We start from the raw sequence: 20,880 nt of genomic DNA on the forward strand, positions 1-20,880 counted from the left end.
AAAATTAATATAAGTCTAACTCAAAAGTAAATTTTGAAAAATATATAAAACTAAATTTTTTGATTTATTTTATTGAAAAATAATTTTCCTTTTTATTGTATAAAAATTTGGCAGATTAGTAACTTGATATGCATTTTATACCAAAAAAGTGGTATTTTGTTGCAATTTGCGGAAGAAAAGTTGGAAAAATCGGATTTTTTTTTAAATAAAAAAGTATACCTAGTTTTAGTGTTTTTCTGAGAAAATGTAAAAAATTTATTATTGGAACTGTGGATTATAGTATAAAAAGTTTCTGTTGATCAAAAGTAAATTGTTTACATTTCTCCTGGCAAGCAATTCTTAATTGTATTTATTTAGCATAAAATTTCAGTCAAATTGATTTTTAAGTAAAAGTAATTGTTTCTAAAAATATAAAACAAAGTTAGTTTTTTGCAAATAATGTAGAAATATATATAAGACGATTAAAATAGGTTATGGTTATGCATTTTTCTTATATTATTCATTTTTAATTATCAAAATTAGATATATAAATAAAACAATTTACCTTTCACTAATGTTTGTCAAATTTAAACCATTTACTTATAGTCGACAATTATGAAAATTCTCACAAAAATCGCACAAAATTTTAATAATTTTTGACAATTTGTCAGTTATTTTCGTTATTTTGCAAAACAATCGCAACTACTGCTGTTATGACTGCTACGGTGGTATACAGAATTACTTTTCTATTTACTTCCGGTTCCAAGCTATAGTAATCAGTGATACCAACATAATACTTGAACAACATTATCAACTGCCATGATAAATATAACCTCATTTTTTGAATCATATGTTAGTATGGTTTGTAACATTGATTTACTTCCCAGTCGGAAGTGACGTATGTCTTCTAACCATAGCAGCCGATTCTTCTTGAGAAAAATAACTATCAAATTGTCAACAATTATTATTAAAATATTAGACAGTATCCACAATTGATACCATCGAGAATCTAAAAAATCAAATTAAAATTAAAAGTGATAAATTGACCTGTTAAAAGTGATTAACCATTAAAAGTGAATTGGCCTGACTAGTCGAAGCCAAGCCATAAAAACAGAAGAAGATTATTATTATTATAATGTATTAAACGATTTACTTTCAATTGATTTGAAATTCTTATTGAATAGAAAATAGTGAAATACAAGGAATGCATTGAAGTCTGAGTTGTCTACTTTTGACGACTCCTAGTGATTGGTAACAGGTTTTATTTACATAACTTTATTAATTAAAAATCTATGACAAAATATATCTTATAAAATTAACAATATTTTTAGGTAAAATGATTCCTAAATCAAAAAATTTGTCAAACTGTCATCCAGTCTTAAATTTTAATTTATCTATGCACTTTTAAATCATTATGTCATAGAAATGAAATTGTTTTGATAAAAATTGAGAAAATTTTGTTATGAAAATTTACATTTATGGTGACTGAACCGCATACTTTAGAGATAATTTTTGAATTGTCTTGCAAACTATTAAACAGGCATTCACGAGTGCTTTCCGGTTTTGATAAAAGATTTTTAATCTACAAATTTATTATGTGTGAATAAAATGAAATTTTAAAGACGAGAGGGAAGCTTTTTTAAAGTCCATCGATTGGCGCTGGATTATTCTTACATAATACACTGCGATTTCTCCATTGATCTCTTTGTACATATTAATTAATTTGTTTGTTGACTATTTTAATTGTTTAATCATTCTTGACAAAGATTTTTATCACTCAGAAATAATTTTCTTATCAAAAGAGAAGAATGCGTTAAAAATAAATTAATTTTAGAGAAATAACACGAAAAAAAACAAATAAACAAAAAAAGATAAGAATTAAGCACAAACAATAATATTATATCCTAATAAAAGACTGAATTTATAACAAATGAGATAAAATATAATGTCAAATTTAATTAATGTAATATTGCAATGTTGTATAAAATCAACTTTTATTACAAAATAATGCTAAAATTTAACAGAAAATAAAGTTAAAATTTAATATCATGTGAAGGTAAAATTTAATGGATAATTAAATTAAAATTTTGTGCGAAATGAAGATAAACTTTATATAATATAAAAATGAATGTCAAGTATAATTTATAAAACTACGTTCATGGAAAATAAAGTTAAAATTAAAATACGTACATACTTCAACTTATTTTGGAAAAATGTGACTTTTTCGACTTTGCTTCCATATATTATATCGAAATACCGTTTGTTTGGTGTAAAATAAAACTTATTTCGATTTATATTGTGTGAAAAATAGCTGCAGTCAAAACTTTCAAAAATTATTCTTGAATCAATTTTTTTAGATACATAAAAACATTTTTGAAATATATTTATAGCTAAAAAGTTTTTTAATAATTTAAATTTTGTAAAATTTTATTGAATATGATGGATTTTTTTCCTATTAAATTAAAATCTTTAAACATTAAATTTTGAAGAATTTTAAATGCAAATTTTGAAAATAATTGCATTCTCAAAAATTTTAATTAAAAATCTTCAAATGAAAATTATTGTAAGAAAATTCACTTCAAAAATGATATTTAAATATTTTAAAAAAATAATTATTAATTAGAATACAAAGAATTTAATTTAAAAATCTTTCGAAATTTTATTAATTCCCAAAATTCTTGCTATAACGCTTTAAATATTCAATTATTTTCTAAAATTTTAACTGATTTTTTTTTTAATCAATTCCTATCAGAATTCAACTACGAGAATTGAATTATTAATTATTAAATTTTTTTTTCTTTTTTAAAAAGAAACTTATAATTTTGTAAACAGAATTGCGATTAAAAAGCAGAAAATATGCAAAATAGTTTCTATTTCTTAATCTTTGTTTTTTTTAAATTTTCTAACTTTTATCAAAATTATGGAATTTTACGAATTTTAGGAAAATAAATATTAGAAATTATAACTTTTTAGAAAAACTTTTTTTAGAAATCAAAACTTGTTAGAAAAACTTTTTTTAGAAAACAGATTTCATTAGAAATCGCTTTTTTAGACAAAAAGGATTAGAAAATATTTTTTAGAAAAAGTGACCAACTATATCAATTAAACTCTTAAAGAACATTCTCAAAATTAATAAAATTTATTGAAATAAAGAAGAACTTCAGTTCAAAATAATAGAAAATAATAGAATTTTATAAAAGTTGCAGTTCAAATTTTTAAAAATAATTAAATTTCAAAGATAAATAAATTGATGAATGGAAACGATTTCAGATTAAAATTTTTTGAAAATTCCAATTGATAATAATTTAATAATAATATTTAAATTCTATTTAGTATTTTAAAAAATTATTGAACTTTTGAGTAAATTTAGTTAAAATTTCCTGAAAATAATTGAATTTTGGAAGAAACAGTTGTAATTTTAAGAAATAACTAAATTTTGATTGTTAATATAAATTTTATGTTTTAAGAAATTTTATTACATTTTTAAAAAGTAATCGTCTTTTTTAAAGTAAAATATAAAAAATATAAGAGTAACGTATACTTGAGAATAATTGAATTTTATTAAAACTTAAAATTGAAGTAATTAATAATGGCCTAGGGTAAAAAGTTAATAATTTTTCTGTAAATCAAAGAAAATTCAAGGATTTAATAATTAAAATTTTTGATGAAGAATAAAAGAAATTACTTTTCCGACTTTTTTCGCACTTCGAATCTACTAAAACGCCAGTTTTTCTGTCTTAATGTCAATTCGAGGCCTGTAATAAATATAATTACAACTTTTATGATATTGAACAACAAATGAAAAGAAGAAACTCAATAACGGTAATGGTTTTTCTTTATATATTAAAATTGACAAGATGGAAAATTACGTTACGGTCTAGAAACTTAATGTAAATTTTAATATTTCTAAATAAATCACTTTGTGCATCTCTCCTCGAACTACATAAATCCATTACTTTTCTTTGACGAGTATAATAATTAAATATATAATAATAGTAATATCAACCAAAAAAAAAAAATGCAATAAAAACAATGTATTTTTCCTTTATATACTCGTTGCGATGGAAAAATAATAAAAATATAAATCAGGAAGTGTATATAATCCTTTTTCCGATATTTCTTTTTTTCTCTATAGCTTCTTAAGCAAAGTATCTCAGTAAAAATTGTAATCTTTTCGAAAAAAACAATAAGGAACAGGAAACTAAGAAATGGATATCAAAGAAAAAATATATATACGCGGAGGTATTTATACTGTCTCGAGAATAAAAAAAGATAAATAAAAATTATTGCATGATAAAAATTTGAATTTTTAATAAATATTAATATAATGTGTTCTATATTCTTTTCAGTACAAGTTGAAAAAAAGTTGAAAAAATAACAAAAAGTTGATAAGCTAGAAAAAAATAATGATTTTCAGAATGAAACAAGTAGATTTCAAACTGGTTATTCTTGCAATATCAATTATTGAAGAATGTTGCAAATATTTAAAACAGGTTCAATTCTTATATATATATATATATATGTACGTTGAGTGCGAGTAATTATTTAGACTTTTCCATGAAAGAAAGTTTTACTTTCCTTATTCCTTCGATTTATAAATTGATATCAAGATTTTGTTCTGGTTCATATAAAATATGCTAAACATAAATTCTATCTTTGTTTTAGAATTACTCTCTTAAACAATCATTGAGGTCATCTTCATTTTTTAATTTAGTCTGCAATCGTACATTATTTCATATCTTTGTTCTGCTTTCACACAATTTTTTTTAATTTAATATTTGAATCAAATGAAAATGGTCTAATTCAGCAAAAAGAAGAACTTTTTTTGTAAATTAATGAAAAAACGTTGTTTATCAAAAATATTTCTATACCACCAAAGAAAAATTAAAAAAAGGTTTGAATAAAGCACTTTGTTTATTTTTACGCAATGAAAATAAATTCTTTGGGGATTGAAATAAAATTTTTTAGTTTAAAAAATTTCTCGATTTTATTTCAAGTTTTTATTGAAAAGAAATAACAAAAAGTATTGACCTAATTTCGTGGATTTTTTCTGAGATCTAATAATAAAATAGTGAATGAGAAAAAATATTTTTAAATGTAATGATTTTTTCCAAGTTAGAAGTACTCTATTCATATTCTCGAAGAAGAAAATTGTTATTGTTTGCTACAAAGAAGAATATTCTTTTCAAATACAGAATTTATTCTCTAAGAAAGGAACAGGTTTTTAAAAAATATAATTAATACCTACTTTTTATTATTTTTTATAAAAAATAAAAAAATATTTAAATTATAAATGTGTAAAACAAATTTTGTAACGATAAAAATGAATACCTTTTGAAATAGAGAGCTGATAGTTATATAATATCTTCGCTTGTATTGATCTCAGAAACGTCGATTTCAATGTAGACGCGCGATATTCCGTAGTACCAAAGTTAATTTTCATTTCGAATTGACTTCAAATATATACCAACTAAAATTACCTTTCAAAATTGATCATTTCCACATATTTGCCAAAACATCTATATATATATGGTAATCTGCTTTTTTTATTGTTATTTTTTTTAATACTCAAAATAAACATCATACTTTTTAATAGTATATCAATTATTTTTGTTTGTTTGTTTTTTTTCTAAAAATCGATTTAGAACATTAAGTTTTTAATTGATATTTGCTTCATTAAAATTTTACTAATTATTAATTATAATAATCTGCTAATTCTGTCAGTCATTCATTTGTTCATTCATTCATTCTTTCTCACCACAGTTTGAAGTTATAGAGTCTTTCAATATTGTGTTTAATTTAAATCCAATTTCAAAATTATAATTTTTATACAAAATCCTATTTTTCTTTTTGAAAGAGAAGAAAAAAGAAATAAATTTGGTCCATTTATATTTCTCAATTACAATTATTATTTTTTAACAAATCTTCCAGTTTTTTAGTAATAAAAAAAAAAAATTACATAATTTCATATTCTTCACCACAATTTTCTATCAAAATCTCAGTATTTTTTTGTTATTAACAAATTTTTAGTTTCTTTCGAAAAAAAATGTGTATAATTTCTGTTTTCTATAATCACAATTTTTAACAAAATTATAATATTTCTTGGAAAGTAATGAAAAAAATTGGAATAATTTCTATTTCATAATTTCCTTTTCTTTTTTTTTTTTTAAAAAAAGAAGAAAAATAATCTATCACAATTTTTTAACAAAACTTTCATTTTTTTTAAGTATTTCCGAGAGTATTTCATATAATAAATAAAAAAAATTCGCATACTTTCTATATTTTCGTCATCATTTTTAACAAAATCTCAAGTATTTTTTTAAAAAGAGTTTAAAAATTTGTATAATTTGTAATTTTTAATTGAAAGTAAAATGTTATAAGAATTTAATAAAATAATGGGAAACAATAATTTTCATACTTTCAATTTGTCAATCACATTGTTTTTACAAAATTTGTAGCATTTTTCTTGCATAATTTATATTATTTTCTTTATCACAATAATTTATCAAAATTTCAATATTAATTTTTTTAATAAGTATTAATAATTGACAAGAAATAATTATTTCGTATTTTTTCTTAATAATTGACCTAGAATGTGCACTTATCTTCTGTTGTATTTTATTATTTATTTTTTAAAAATTCTAAAAATTGTTTCTTAATTTAGAACAATTATTGATTTTATTTATTTTTGTTTGCTTTGTTGCGTCAAATTTTGAAATGAGATACAAATTTGAAACATTTATAAAGTAGAAAATCAGCAAACTTTTTTCTTTATTTTTAATAAATTAAAACTTTAAATATTGTTAAAAAATTATCATTGAGAAAAAGAAATTCTACAAATTTTTTTCTTAAAAATATAATCTTGTAATATAATGTAAAAATAATACTTAATAAATCATGATGATGCAAATTTTTTTCATTTTTTCTATAAAAAAAATATAAATTTTGTCTAACAAATCGAAATTATACATTTTTTTTTATTTATTTAGCTAAAAAAAATTTGAAAATGAGTCAACAAATTGTTAAATTTTGTTTTAAAAAATGTGAAAAATGTTGCATAATTTCTTATTTTTCAATCAAAATTTTGAAGAAAATTCTGATTTTTTTAAGAAATAAATAAAAAAAAATTGACTTAATTTCTATTTAATAATCATAATGTTTGTTATGCTATATTTGTACTGACATAAGTCTGATTTTATTCATAAAGATTAAAAATACTAAAAGTTTAATAAATGCTTTGGTACAGTTAACTAATTTTTTCTTTAATTATTTTTTTAAATTTAATAATGAAAATAAACAAGAATATAAATTGTATAGTTATAATTAATGAATCAATTGTATTCTTTCAATAACTGACTCTGATCTAATGCTAGTTATAAACTATAAAATATATTGAAAGTTTGTATTTTTGTACTTCTGTAATTTATTTATTTATTTATTTATTTATTTAAATGTACAGACGGGCATAAAAAGCCCTTTACAAATAAAACTAAATAATGCAGACTGAAATTTTGTCTACAATTAAATACAAAAATGAGTCTAATTAATACATTAACAGTTTTTTATATCAATATTTAACATTTATCTTAAGACATGTGCGCAATCTGTGAATAAATTGTGCCAAACTAACACCAAAAAAGTCCAAACTATCACAGTACAAGTTAGATTCGTGACATAGTCTATTTATAATAGAATTCGTACCGTAATTTGTTCTATGATATTTCACATAAAACAAACAAAAATTTCGCAATCGTTTTATTTCGTAATAAAAAAATTCTTTCAATAGATTAAATGAAACTTGTTAAATGAGTTTTCTAATGTTCTCGAATGAATGTTTCTGTTCCAGGTAACCTATGTATTGTCGCCACAGGAGCTATGCTGGGATGGACAAGTCCAATCCTTCCACGATTACAGGAAGACAACCCCTTGAATCCCGATAACCCTTTAAATTACCCAGTGTCAAAGGAAGAAGCTTCCTGGATTGGGTCACTGGTACCGATGGGAGCAATTTTCGGCTGCTTTGCGGCAGGAATTTTAGTAGAAAAGTAAATACATTTTTTCATTTTTTACTCACGTGCACAAAAAATATTACCTATTTAATTTTCTACAGTCGTATAAATAAATATACAAGATGTTCGAAAAGTATGAAAAATATTAAGTATCTCAAAATGTTTGTAAAGTTTAAAAAAATCGAACACTTTTCAAAATTCAATTATTTTCAAAAATTTTAATAAAATTCGTTGAAAAATTTCAATTATTTTCAAAAATTGTTCTTACTTTAATAATATATCGATTATTTTAATAAAATTTCCCAAAAGAATTTAATTATTTGAAAATAATTTTGACAAAATTCTACACGAATATTCAATTATTTTCTAAAATAATGAAGATTTCACAGAAATTCAATAATTATTAAAAATAGAATTTGCATAAATTTTTTCGAAAAAAAACCAATTGTTTGAAACTTTTTTTAAAAAAATTCTTCGCAATAATTCAATTATTCACATAAATAATAAAATTTATTGCAGCTCAATTATTTTTAATACAATTTTACAGGAATTGCTCTAAAAATGTAATTATTCTTGAAAATGTTATTAAAATTCGTCGAAAAAATTCTATATTTCAATTATTTAAAAATTTAAATTTTGTATAAGAATTCAATTTTAAGAATCATTCAATTAATCAATAAATTATCTATGTTTGTATTTAAATAATTGAATTCTCGTAGAATTTTCTAATAAAAATTGATTTAAAAACTAATTTTAGTTAAAGTTTTAGATAATAATTGAATTTTTGGGGAGTTACTAATAATTGCAATTTTTAGAAATAATTGAATTTTGTGAAGGTTTCAAATTAAAACCTTTGAAAATCTGAATTTTTCGCACAATTTTAATTAAAAATTCTATACAACTAATTTTTTTTCAAAAAGCTTAATCGAAATTTTTTGAAAATTATTTCAAGTTTTTATTTTCTAATGTATATATATTTAATTGATGAACTTTCGAATAATCGAAATTTCGTGAAATTAAATTGTAGAGAAATGAATTTGTAAATTTTCAAAAAAAACTTTATCAAAAAATGATTGAAAATAATTGATTTAAAAATTAATTTTATTTTAAAATTGTAGAAAATAACAATTGAATTGAAATGATGAAAATAATTTTAAAGAAGTTGTAGTAACAATGTTCTGATTATTTAAAATAATGATTTTATCACTCGGTCATCTTTAATTATTATTAATTTTATAATATTCTTGTCAAAATTTAGTCAAAATTTAGTTTGTAAATCAGAAAAAAGTCAGAAAAAAACAAAATTAAATTTTTGTGGCAATCCTGTATAATTTTCTCAAAATTGGCTCGTAAAAATACACCAGAAACCATACTTCCCAATTGACGGAGTCTAAAATGGAAAAATTTAAATTTGGTGACCACTTTTTTCGAAATTTTTCATTTTTCGGGGAATAATACGTTTTAATTAATTCCAATCGTATTTTAAATATTTTTTTTAGATTCTACGTTAAAAAATGCATGTCCATACCAAATTTAAAGACAATCAGACAAGTAGTTTTTATTCTAGAGCAAAAACTGTAATTTTGCCAAAAAGCGAGATTAATTGGATTTCGTACAGAAAAACTATAGCGCTTCCATTCTTTTTGAACATCTGATACATTAATAATAAATACACATATTAATAAAACAAACAATTTACTATTTTTGTAGAATTGGTCGAAAGAAAGGTCTCTTGTTCAGCACGGTACCGTTTTTAATTGGTTGGATATTGGTAGCAAGTGCAAGAAGTATATATCAACTTTATGTAGCTAGGTTAATTTTCGGTTTTGCTCTCGCAGTTCCGTTCACGATTCTTCCTATGTACATCGGTGAAATTGCTGAAGTAAGTCTCAAACCCCTTCCTAGTTTTCACATTAATTTACAAAAAAAAAATGTTGTCTCTTCAACAAAATATTAAACAAAATTAACTAATTTTAAAATTCTATTCGTCTAACTATTAAATTATTATTTCGTTATTTTAATCAAATTCCAAATAAATATTAAATTACATTTATTATTAAAGGTGGAAGCAGTTAACAATCTCTCCGAATCATTTCTCACTTAAAGCTTCTTTAAATTTCATGTATCGACAGCACAGTTGACCTAATACAGAAACCTGCTTTTTCTGAAAAATATTTTTCGAAATTAATTAATAATTTCAAAATTATCAAAGAACTCAGAAAAAACCACCTTTAATATTAAATACCGAATGATAAATTCCCTTCCTTTGAATTATATTTATTATTTTTATTTAGTGCATAAAATAAAAGTCTTATTTCAAAAATCATTTTCTTTTTTCCAGACGTCAATTAGAGGTTCATTAGGATCGTTTCTGCAATTGTTCATAACCATTGGTTTACTATTCTCATACGCAATCGGACCGTACGTGTCGTACATGGTTCTTTGGATAGCGTGCGGTTCATTGCCAATAATCTTCTTCATTTCTTTTTTGTTTATGCCAGAATCGCCCTATTTCCTTTTGGGGAAAGGACAAAAAGAGGATGCAATCAAAGCTCTGGCGAGATTACGAGGAAAAAGTACAACGAGTGTACAGAAGGAAGCCGACGAGATGCAGGTTAGTATATACTATGACGATTTTACTACTCTTTATTATATTTATTATGCCTATCACATTCAGTCATACTATGCGGAAGGTCACAAGATTCTTGGCTTCTCAAAGGCTAACGAACCAATATCATGTGCGTCATTCTAATCGATGACGTAGAAAATTTTTTAAAAATAATCCAATTTTCTTGATTCTTATCCACGGAAATTATGATAATAATAATAATAATAAAAATCAATGAAAAAAATAAAAATTCTACTTTTTTTCAACAAAATTTTTTACATCAAATATGTTTACCAGAAAAGACTGGTTGGAAATTAACTATATAATAATCTTTGTATTCATTCATTCATTTTTTTCTGTCTGTCCACACTTTGACGTTAGTTTTTGTGTATGATTTTGTAATTTTTCTTCTTTAAAAAAAATTGTTCTACAAATACAAGTATTTTTTCATGATTTATAATAAAATAATATTTGAAATTAAAAAATTAAAAAAATTTACAAAAATTATGATTAACAAATAAAAATATATCCATTTTGTTCTTTTTTCTGAAACAAATTTCGTTTGTCTGATTTAAATAATGCAAATTTTTCTCCTTCTTATTTATAAAAAATAGAAAATTGTTAATTTTTAAAAAATTATGATTAAGAAATAGGAAATATACCCATTTTATACATAATTTTTATTTCTCAAATTAACAATATTGTTCACAAACTGATTCTTTTCTTTTATAGAAAAGAAACATTACATATTCCCGTTTCTTAATATTTTTGTAGAAAATTCTCAATTTCCATAAGGGAATAATTTGCATCATTTCTATTTCTTAATTACAATTGTTTTAATAAAATTCAAATTTTTTTAAAAATAAGGGGAAAAAATGTTTGTAAATTCTATTTGTCAATTACAAATTTCAATTGAAAATGAAATTGAGAATTTTTGAGTTTTTAGAAAATAAAGGAAAAAATTTTACTCAAAATAATTAATTATTAATTCTGTTACATTTGTTTACGAATTTCTTTAATTGTAAAATTATTCGAAAACATCAATAACTTTTTTTTGAATAAATATTTAATTAATTATTTTTGCATAAGAATTAAGATTTTCAAATTCAAATTCAAAATTTTCAATATTTTCATAATATTCAATATTTTTTTTTATTTCAACTTCTTCAAAATTATTTTCATCATTTCAATTCAATTATTATTTTCTAAAATTTTTAGCAAAAATTCTATCAATTGTTTTAAATAATTTTTGAAAAAGTTCTTTGAGAATTTTCAAATCCATTTGTTTACAATTCAATATTTTATTACCTTTCATGGATTATTCGTAAATTCTTCAATTAGATAAATATTAGAAAGCAAAAGCTTGAAATAAATTCAAAAGAATTGAAATTAAACTTTTTTTAAAAAAATTAATTCTACAGAATTGTTAATTAAAAGTATGAAAAATTCAAATTTTCAAAGATTTTAATTTGAAAACCTCTTCAAAATATTAAATTATTTCTAAAAATCCACGCTATAATGCTTTTAATATTCAATTACATTACTAGACTTAAACTATGGCTAGAACAATTACAATTAGTATCTGGGTCATCTTTTGCATTGCTTATTTTATAAAGCCATTTTAAATTAAATACTTTTTAAAGAAATAATAATTATTACACACTGAAAAAAGTTTTACTTGAAATAGCGATAAGTTTCTCTAGAATAACGAAAGTATTAATTGAAGCACTGAAAAATTTCGCTACTAAAGTGAAATCTGTAGTTCATCCAGTTGAATATTATTTTTTGCCGGGCATAACGAAAAAAGAATTAAATTAACATCAGACTTTCTACATTCAAAAAAACGAATTCAAATAGAAATTAATCATTTTACAACTTAACCAAATTCACCCCAGAAATCACTGAATTCGATAATTTAGAAGAAAGTCAGACAAAAGCAGGGTTCCTACAGAATCTGGAAATCATGGAAATCATGGAAATGGTATGGAATTTTTAAAAGGCTTCTGGAAATCAGGGAAATCATGGAAAAGGCCTGGAATTTTTAAAAGTTTCTAAATTTTTTCAGTTTTCCATTTTTTCTCTTGAATAAAAATTCAAATAATAATAAAGCTAAATGGCATAAAAGAGAAGAAAAAATGTTAAATTTTAAGAAAATCGGATTTTTGAAATTTTTCGAATTTTTGATAATTTTAGATTATTTACCAAAGAGTCGAGACAATTTAATAAGTAAAGTATTTTCCACATTAAAAAGTTTGACATTAAAAAATATATAAAAAATGCCAATACTTAACCCACAAAATTTAATTTTCAAAACAAACAAATGAATGCAGATAATTTGCTAACGGAAAGGAAACTTACGATTATTATAAGGTATAATTGAATTCTTTAGACAAATATTAATATAGTTTGTAAGACTAATTACATTTTTCGAATAAAAAACTTTGATTATTTAAGAAAATAATGAATTATTGCGAAGAAATTTATAAAAAATTGATAAATAATTCTATTCCTGTAAAATTTTTATTATTAATAAAAATAATTGAATTTTAATATTTATAAAAATAATTGAATTCTTGACAAAAATTTTTGAAATAATTGAATTTCAGTAAAAATTGTATTATTTATGAAAATAATTGAATTCTTGTTCAGAATTTTATTAAAATTTGTTAAATAATTAAATATCAGTGAAAAATTGTATTATTTATGAAAATAATTGAATTTTTGTACAAAATTTTATTACAATTTTTTAAATAATTGATTTTTTTGAAAATTTTTTGAAAATTGTGTTTTAAATAATTGAATTCCTGTGAAAATTTTATTATTTATGAAAATAATTGAATTTGTACGACGAGTTTTCTTATATTTTTTTTAATAATTGAAATCCAGTGAAAAATTTTATTATTTATGAAAATAATTGAATTTGTACGACGAGTTTTCTTACATTTTTTTTTAAATAATTGAAATCCAGTGAAAAATTTTATTATTTATGAAAATAATTGAATTCTTGGACAGAATTTTATTAAAATTTTTTAAATAATTAACTTTTTTTTTGGAAAATTTTATGAAAATTGTGTTTTAAATAATTGAATTCATGTGAAAATTTTATTATATTATGAAAATAATTGAATGTGAATTTTATTAATTATTTAATAATTATTAATTAATTTATCAATTTTATTAAAGTTTTTTTTAACTATTTAAATTCTTTTGGTAAATTTTATGAAAATAGTAGATATTGAAAATCATATTGAATTTGAAAAATTTTGCAAATAATTGAAATTTTGCCAAGAAATTTAATTCAAATTTTTTAAAAATAATTGAATTTCACTTAAGAATTTTATTACTTTTAAAAATAATAATTAAATTGTTGTGAAGAAAATTGTTATTTACGAAAATAATTGAATTTTGTAAAGAATTTTAATCAAATTTCTAAAAATAATTGAATTTCTGAAACAATTTTGTTATTTGTGAGTATAATAATTGAATTCTTTCGAAGAATTGCGTTATTAAATTTTCAAAATAGTTAAATATAGTTAAACTAATTTCAACTAAATTGAATTAAAAATTTAAAAAAAAAACTTAATTCTATAGATTTGTTTATTAAAAGTGTGGAAAATTCAAATTTCAAAGTTTTGAATTTGAAACCTTTTGAAATTCATCTATTTATGAATATTGTAAACGCAACTCTTTTAAAATTAAATTAATTTTGAAATATTTAAGTAAAATTATTCATTAACAATTTTATAGTTTATTTTATAGTTTATTATTTATTTTATAGTTCTTGAAAAATTAAGTTATTTAAAAAGAAATTATCGTTAGAAATGAAAAAAATTAAAGGTTTTGTATTAGAATTCGTGGTAATTTCATAATTTATGAGACAAACAAAAAAGACACAAAAATTGAGAATTTTCTCATGAATTCTAAAAATTTAATTTTTTTCAGTTACTTTTAATAAAAATTCCTGACTTTTCCCTGAATCCTCTATGTCAGAATATATGATTATTATAGTTATAAAAATATTAAAACTATGTATATATTCAAAATCATATTTTATTTTTATGAAAAAAAATTTGAATAAAAAATGTTTACATTCTATTATTTTTAAAATTGATAATTTTATTTTTTTAAAAAGTGAGTAAGAAGTTAGTCGCGCGCGAATTGTTGCTAGTATGACATGAATAAAATAATAAATTAATAATATATAATAATAAAAATAAATTTTGAATTTCTCAGGCGACAGTAGACGCTGCATTCAGAACGCAAACGACTCTCGCGGATCTGTTTAAAGTGAAGGCAAATTTCAAAGCACTATTATTCACGTGCGCATTGGTGAGCTTTCAACAACTGACTGGAATAAATGTTGTTTTAATTTATGCCGAGGGCATTTTCAAAAGTACCGGCACTTCCCTGAGCACATCACTTTCGACAATTATCCTTGGAGTTGTTCAAGTGTTGGCATCGGCAGTGACACCGCTCGTCATTGAGCGATTGGGACGAAGAATTCTTCTGGTTATTTCCGGTGTTGGAACTGCAGTCACCTTGGTAAGTTGTGCTTTATTTTATTTCAATTTCAAATATTTAGATACGTGTGAATGTGTGATCGATAATACGATATTCGAATGAGGTATATTAAAGGGTCATATTCCTTGTAATTGTATTCATATTATGCTTCGTATAATAAATTCAAAGAGGCCTTGAATATTGCAAGGTCGTTTATTATTCACATCAAAATTCAGAAACACTGAATAAAATTAATACAATGGAGTTGCAGTTCATATATTTTATCTGAGAATTATATTTTCAAAATTCAATAGATTTCGTTGAGGAGATTTTTTTTAATTTAATTTAATTTCATTTCCGACGAACTTTCTGTTACCTGTAAAAATTTAATTAGTCAAATTTGGTACTTTTTTAAAAAATAAATTCTATAATTAGAATCAAGGAAATATTTTTTTAATTATTCGCAAATATAAATGATAATTAGAGAGAATAACTTAATACACATCATAAAAACGAAGTTAAAATATTTCTGAAAAAAAATTATGTTAAGAAATAGTTTCTACTTTTTCAAACGGAATTGCAATTATTATTGTATTGTATAATAATAATCAAGATATTCTGTCCTCACGTAAAGTTAGGACTTTTTAATTTCAAATTGTTTTACAGCTTAAATTGTCAGGTCAAAAATTTGACAATTAATTTTGTTTAGTGAAATTAATTACCCTAAAATTTTTACAATAACAGAATTTTCACAGGACAGTAAAGTAAAGAAAATGTTATTCAAAAAATATTAAATTATTGAAAATCTTAAATAGTCTTTGAATTTTCTTTCTCAAATTCAAAAAAATCTATAAATAAGCAGAGTTACACTTGCAGTTTTATAAATAATCATTTATTTATTTTTGTTTCTAAATAATTTCATTCTAGTACAACTTTTTGATAAGAATTGATTCGAAAAAGAATTTCAGTTCAAATTTTAGAAAATATTTCAAGAATTAAAAGAATTGGAGTTCTAATTTTTAGAAATAATTAAATTTCTAAAATATTAATTAAATAAATAAATAAATAAATAAATTTCAAAAGTTTTACATTGACAGTATTTTTAAATTTTAATTCCTTCTCGACAAATAAATAACAATAAGCATTTCAAATATTTATTAAACAAAAATGTAGTTTTTTTTCTGAAAAAATGCGATTTTTAGAAAATTGTAATTAACATTTTTCTGAAAATAGTTGAATTCCCGAAAATAATGTTAAAAAATTTGAAAAATAGGAAATTTTCTGAAATTTCATTAAAATAAATTTTATATTTCAAAGAATTTTATTTTCTCACTTTAAAAATTGTTTTTAGGTATTATTATATTTTTTGAAGAATTGTAACTAAAAACTTAAAGACAATTGAATTTTACAAAAATTTTTGTATAATTAAATATTTATCGTTGAATTCGAATAAAATTGTCTACTCTGAATTTCTATTTTTACTATTTTTGAAGTATTTAAAAAAAAATGATTTGTTTTCTCTTAAAATTTTTATTATGATAAATAGTCTATTACTTTTTTTCTCATATTAAAAATTTGAAAAAAAATTCAGAAGTAGAGTTAGTTTTAATAACAATTGATTTGAAAAAGAATTTCAATTCAAATTTCAGAAAATATTTCAAAAATTGCAACAATTGCAGTTCAAATTTTTAGAAATAATTAAATTTCAAAAGGTTTCACATTGAAAGTATTTTAAAATTTTAATTCCTGGTGAGCAAATAAATAGCAACAAGTATTCAAATATTTATTAAACAAAAATTAATGGAATATGAAAAATTTTATTTAGAAATTCTGAAAAAATGAGGTTTTTAAAAAATCAAAATACAAACAGTTTTTGAAAATAGTTAAATTTCGGAAAATAATTTTAAAAAATTGAAAAAGTGAAAAATTCTCTTGAATTTCATTAAAATAAATTTTCTATGTCTAACAAATTTTTTTTCTCAATTTTATTTTTAAATATTATTCTATTTTTTAAAGAGTTGTAACTAAAAATTTGGAAAATAATTAAATTTTACAAAAAATTATTTGAATAATTCAATTATCATTGAATTCTAATAAGAATTGATTTCGGGTAAAATTTAGAAAAATAATTGAATATTACAAGCGTTATAACAGGAATTTGAAGAAATAATTCAATTTTAAAAGTTTTTTAAATTGAAATCTTTTTAATACTCTAATCGCCGTAAAAGTAAAATTATTTTTAAATGCGTATGTAAAAAAATTATTAATAATAATTCGTAAATTGTTAAAATCTTTGACTTTTGGAAAAATTACAGTTTGAAATTATTTGAAATTTTAATTAAACTAAATAAGAATAAATTTTTAAATATCTGCTTAAAAATTATTGAAATTTTGAATAATTCCAATGTAGAAATTTGAGAAAAATTAGGTTTTTGAAAAACTGTAATTAACATTTTTTTAATTATTTTTTGATAATTGAATTTCTGAAAATAATTTTAAAAATAGAAACAATTAAAAATGTTGTTAAATTTCATTAAAATAAATTTTACATGAATTTAATATTGTTACTTTTAAAAATAATATTTTATTATTTATTTATTCATTAAAAATTCTTAAAAAATATTCTAAAATAATTTTCATCGACTTTTCAACATTTTTGCATATATACAAAAAAAAAATTCGACTGGTAATGTGTAATTCATGTTGAAATTAAATATAGAACAAAATTTCTGGTTGAAATTGAGAGAAACGATTAAAATTTCATAGGTGCAAATGCACTTTAGTCTGCAATTCAGGTATTGTTTTTATTTCTTTTGACTTATTTGGAATGGAATTTCCGAGATTCCCAAGCATATTAATTAAAGCCGCACTTTTATGACTGCTCGATTTATGTAATACCATTGACGATTACGTATCACTGAAATATTACACAGATGTGTAAACTTATATCTATATAAAATAAAAAGAACTAATTTTTGAGAATATTTATTTTTTTTTGCAAGAATTTCTTCAATAAAAATTGTTCTATTCTATTATATCGACCGCGGGAAATATTTTCAAGAAAATAAATCGAAACAAATATTCCACAAGAATATATTTCTATTTTTTATATTTCCTAAAATTAATTTCACATTTAATAAATCTATTTCTATAATAGTACATAATTTACATGGAAATAATTTCAAAAAAAATAGAAAAAATGTTGGTGGACTATTTTTCAGAAATAGTTTTACAGTGAAATTGTAAAATTTTTTTAGATGTAGTTTTTTAATGTAATATTCCGCGCTTTTAAAGAGTTTAAAAAATATTTGGCACAAGTTTGATGTTTACAATTTCTACAATAGTTGAACTGAAAAAGGAAAAAAACACGACGAATGAAGTAACATTTGTGGAATGTTTAGAATGCGATGATAAAATTGTTATCGCACATTGTAATTCGTATATAAGGCTCATTAACTTTGATCTTGATCCTTGAGAAGAACTTCCGTCAATCATTGTTACATCGACCTGTTATAAGAATATTTAATACGCTCGAGTAAAAAACGTGACTCATTTCAAATGACTTAAATTATCCGCAATATTAGCACTTCGTTAATGGAACATAATTTGAATAATATTTATTAATACCAATTACTTCACCTTAAAGAGAACTACTACTTATAATGAAAAGATTTTTTTTTTTTTAAAGAAATGTAAATATTTATTTATAGAAAATTTATTTAGATTTGAATAATTTAAAAATTATTTATATTTAAAATTTATTTATAGATAAAAATTAATATTGATGAAGAAGATTTTTCCAAAAAGTGTATTTGTAGGCCTTGGCGATAATAATGATTTATTATTGTACTTTTTTCAATTATTTTCAAAATAGGCGATTTTTTTCGACTTCTTTTTGAGAAAAAAGACTTTTTCAACTTCCACATATTTTCTAATAAACTTTCTTGTCACAAAATGCCGAAAAAAGTAAAATTCAAAAATAATTTTTGAATAATTATTGCAAGATAATCTAAATTTTTAAAACTCAAAAATTTTAATAAAACATCTGTAACTAAAAATTCAAAAATGAAAATAAGAAAATTAGCTTCAAAAATTATATTAAAATATTTTTTAAAAAACTAATTCTTAGAACAAAATTTTTTAGTAAAATTTATTTCCATTTTTATAGTGTGAATAATTTTCAAAAATTTATTTATTTAATTATAAATAAATAAATAAATAGAATTTTTGAAAGATAATTCAATTTTTGAAAAATATAATTAAAAAGTTTTCAAATAAATGAAATTTTGTTGAAAATAATTGATTTTTTAAAAATATTTCATTAAAATTGTTGCAAATTCAAATTTCGATGAATTTTAATAGAAAATTCTGAAAATAATTAAATTATCAAAAATTTTAATAAAAAATCTTTAAATGAAAATTAATGAATTAATTCGTCTTTTAAACTGTCGAAAATTTCTTTTAATAAATTCAATTATTTTCGAAAAATTACATCACAATATTTTTAAAAAAACTAATTCATAGAAGTTTTTATCATAATTTTTTAGATATATCATTAAAATTTTTGGAGAAATTAGGTATTTTCATATTTGTAGTTAAAATTATTTTGAAAATTTAATTTTTTAAATACTTTCTAAAAATTCAATTAATTTCAAAAAAAATTTATTAAATTTCAATTATTTAGAATTTTTTCAATTCAATAGTATAATTTAGAATTTATTGTTATTTTTCAAAAATTTTCAAAGATTCGCATCTAAATTTCAATTATCTTTATAAATAATAAAATTCTTCTCCGAAATTCAATTATTTTCAAAAATTTTTATTAAAATCTTGGCAATATTTCAATTATTTTAATTAAATTTTACAAAAGAATTCAATTATTCGAAGAAAATGTTAATATAATTTTACGCAAATATTTAACTATATTTTCATTAATAATAAAAATTTGACAGGAATTCACTATTTTGTTTAATTTCTTCGCAATAATTCAAGTATTTTTATAAATAATAAAATTCTTTATGAGAATTCTATTTTGAGAAACATTCAATTATTTAATAAATTATTTAGTTTTGTATTTAAATAATTGAATTCTCGTAGAATTTTCTAATAAAAATTGATTTAAAAATGAATTTTAGTTGAAATTTTAGATTATAATTGAATATTAAAAGCATTATAGCACGAATTTTTAGAAATAATTGAATTTTGAAAAGGTTTCAATTTAAAATCTTTGAAAATCTGAAATTTCCATTGCTTTAACTAAAAATTAATAAAATATAGATAATTAATATAATTAATATAATAATAAAATATTAATTATTTTGAAAAAGTTTAATTGAATTTTTTCTAAAAATTATTTGAAATTGCATTTTTGCAATATTTAATTGAAGAATTTTCGAATAATCGAAATTTCCTTAAATTGAGTAAATTATAAACAAACGGATTTGAAAAATAATCAAAGAAATTTTTCAAAAATTATTAGAAATAATTTTTTTAAAGAAGAATTTTACTTATAAAATTCTAGAAAATAATAATTGAATTGAAATGATGAAAATAATTTTTAAGAAGTTACAGTAACAATATTCTTATTACTAACATAAAATAATAATTTTATGACTAGGTCATTTTTAATTATTATAAGTTGTTGAATTTCTAAAAGATTTGTATTTGAAATTTTTGAGAATCTTAATTCATATCGACAAATAATATTTATTTTAAATAACTATTGATGTTTTCAAATAATTTTACATTTAAAGAAATTAAATTAACTAACAATTCTGCAAGAAT

General features: G+C 20.8%; 1 protein-coding gene across 1 annotated transcript in view; it reads left to right on the forward strand.

The window, feature by feature from the left end:
* Positions 1 to 20,880, forward strand: part of LOC122498830 (facilitated trehalose transporter Tret1-2 homolog) — a 35,564-nt gene that overhangs the window by 12,914 nt on the left and 1,770 nt on the right. Inside the window, exons 2-5 of the mRNA XM_043606782.1 lie at positions 7,826 to 8,024; positions 9,699 to 9,870; positions 10,330 to 10,602; positions 14,830 to 15,138. Coding sequence (XP_043462717.1) covers positions 7,826 to 8,024; positions 9,699 to 9,870; positions 10,330 to 10,602; positions 14,830 to 15,138 — 953 coding nt within the window. The remainder of the gene's footprint in view (positions 1 to 7,825; positions 8,025 to 9,698; positions 9,871 to 10,329; positions 10,603 to 14,829; positions 15,139 to 20,880) is intronic.

The sequence above is a fragment of the Leptopilina heterotoma genome, unplaced genomic scaffold (assembly GCF_015476425.1).
Source record: "Leptopilina heterotoma isolate Lh14 unplaced genomic scaffold, ASM1547642v1 Lhet_16, whole genome shotgun sequence".
NCBI classification, from domain to species: Eukaryota; Metazoa; Arthropoda; class Insecta; order Hymenoptera; family Figitidae; genus Leptopilina; species Leptopilina heterotoma.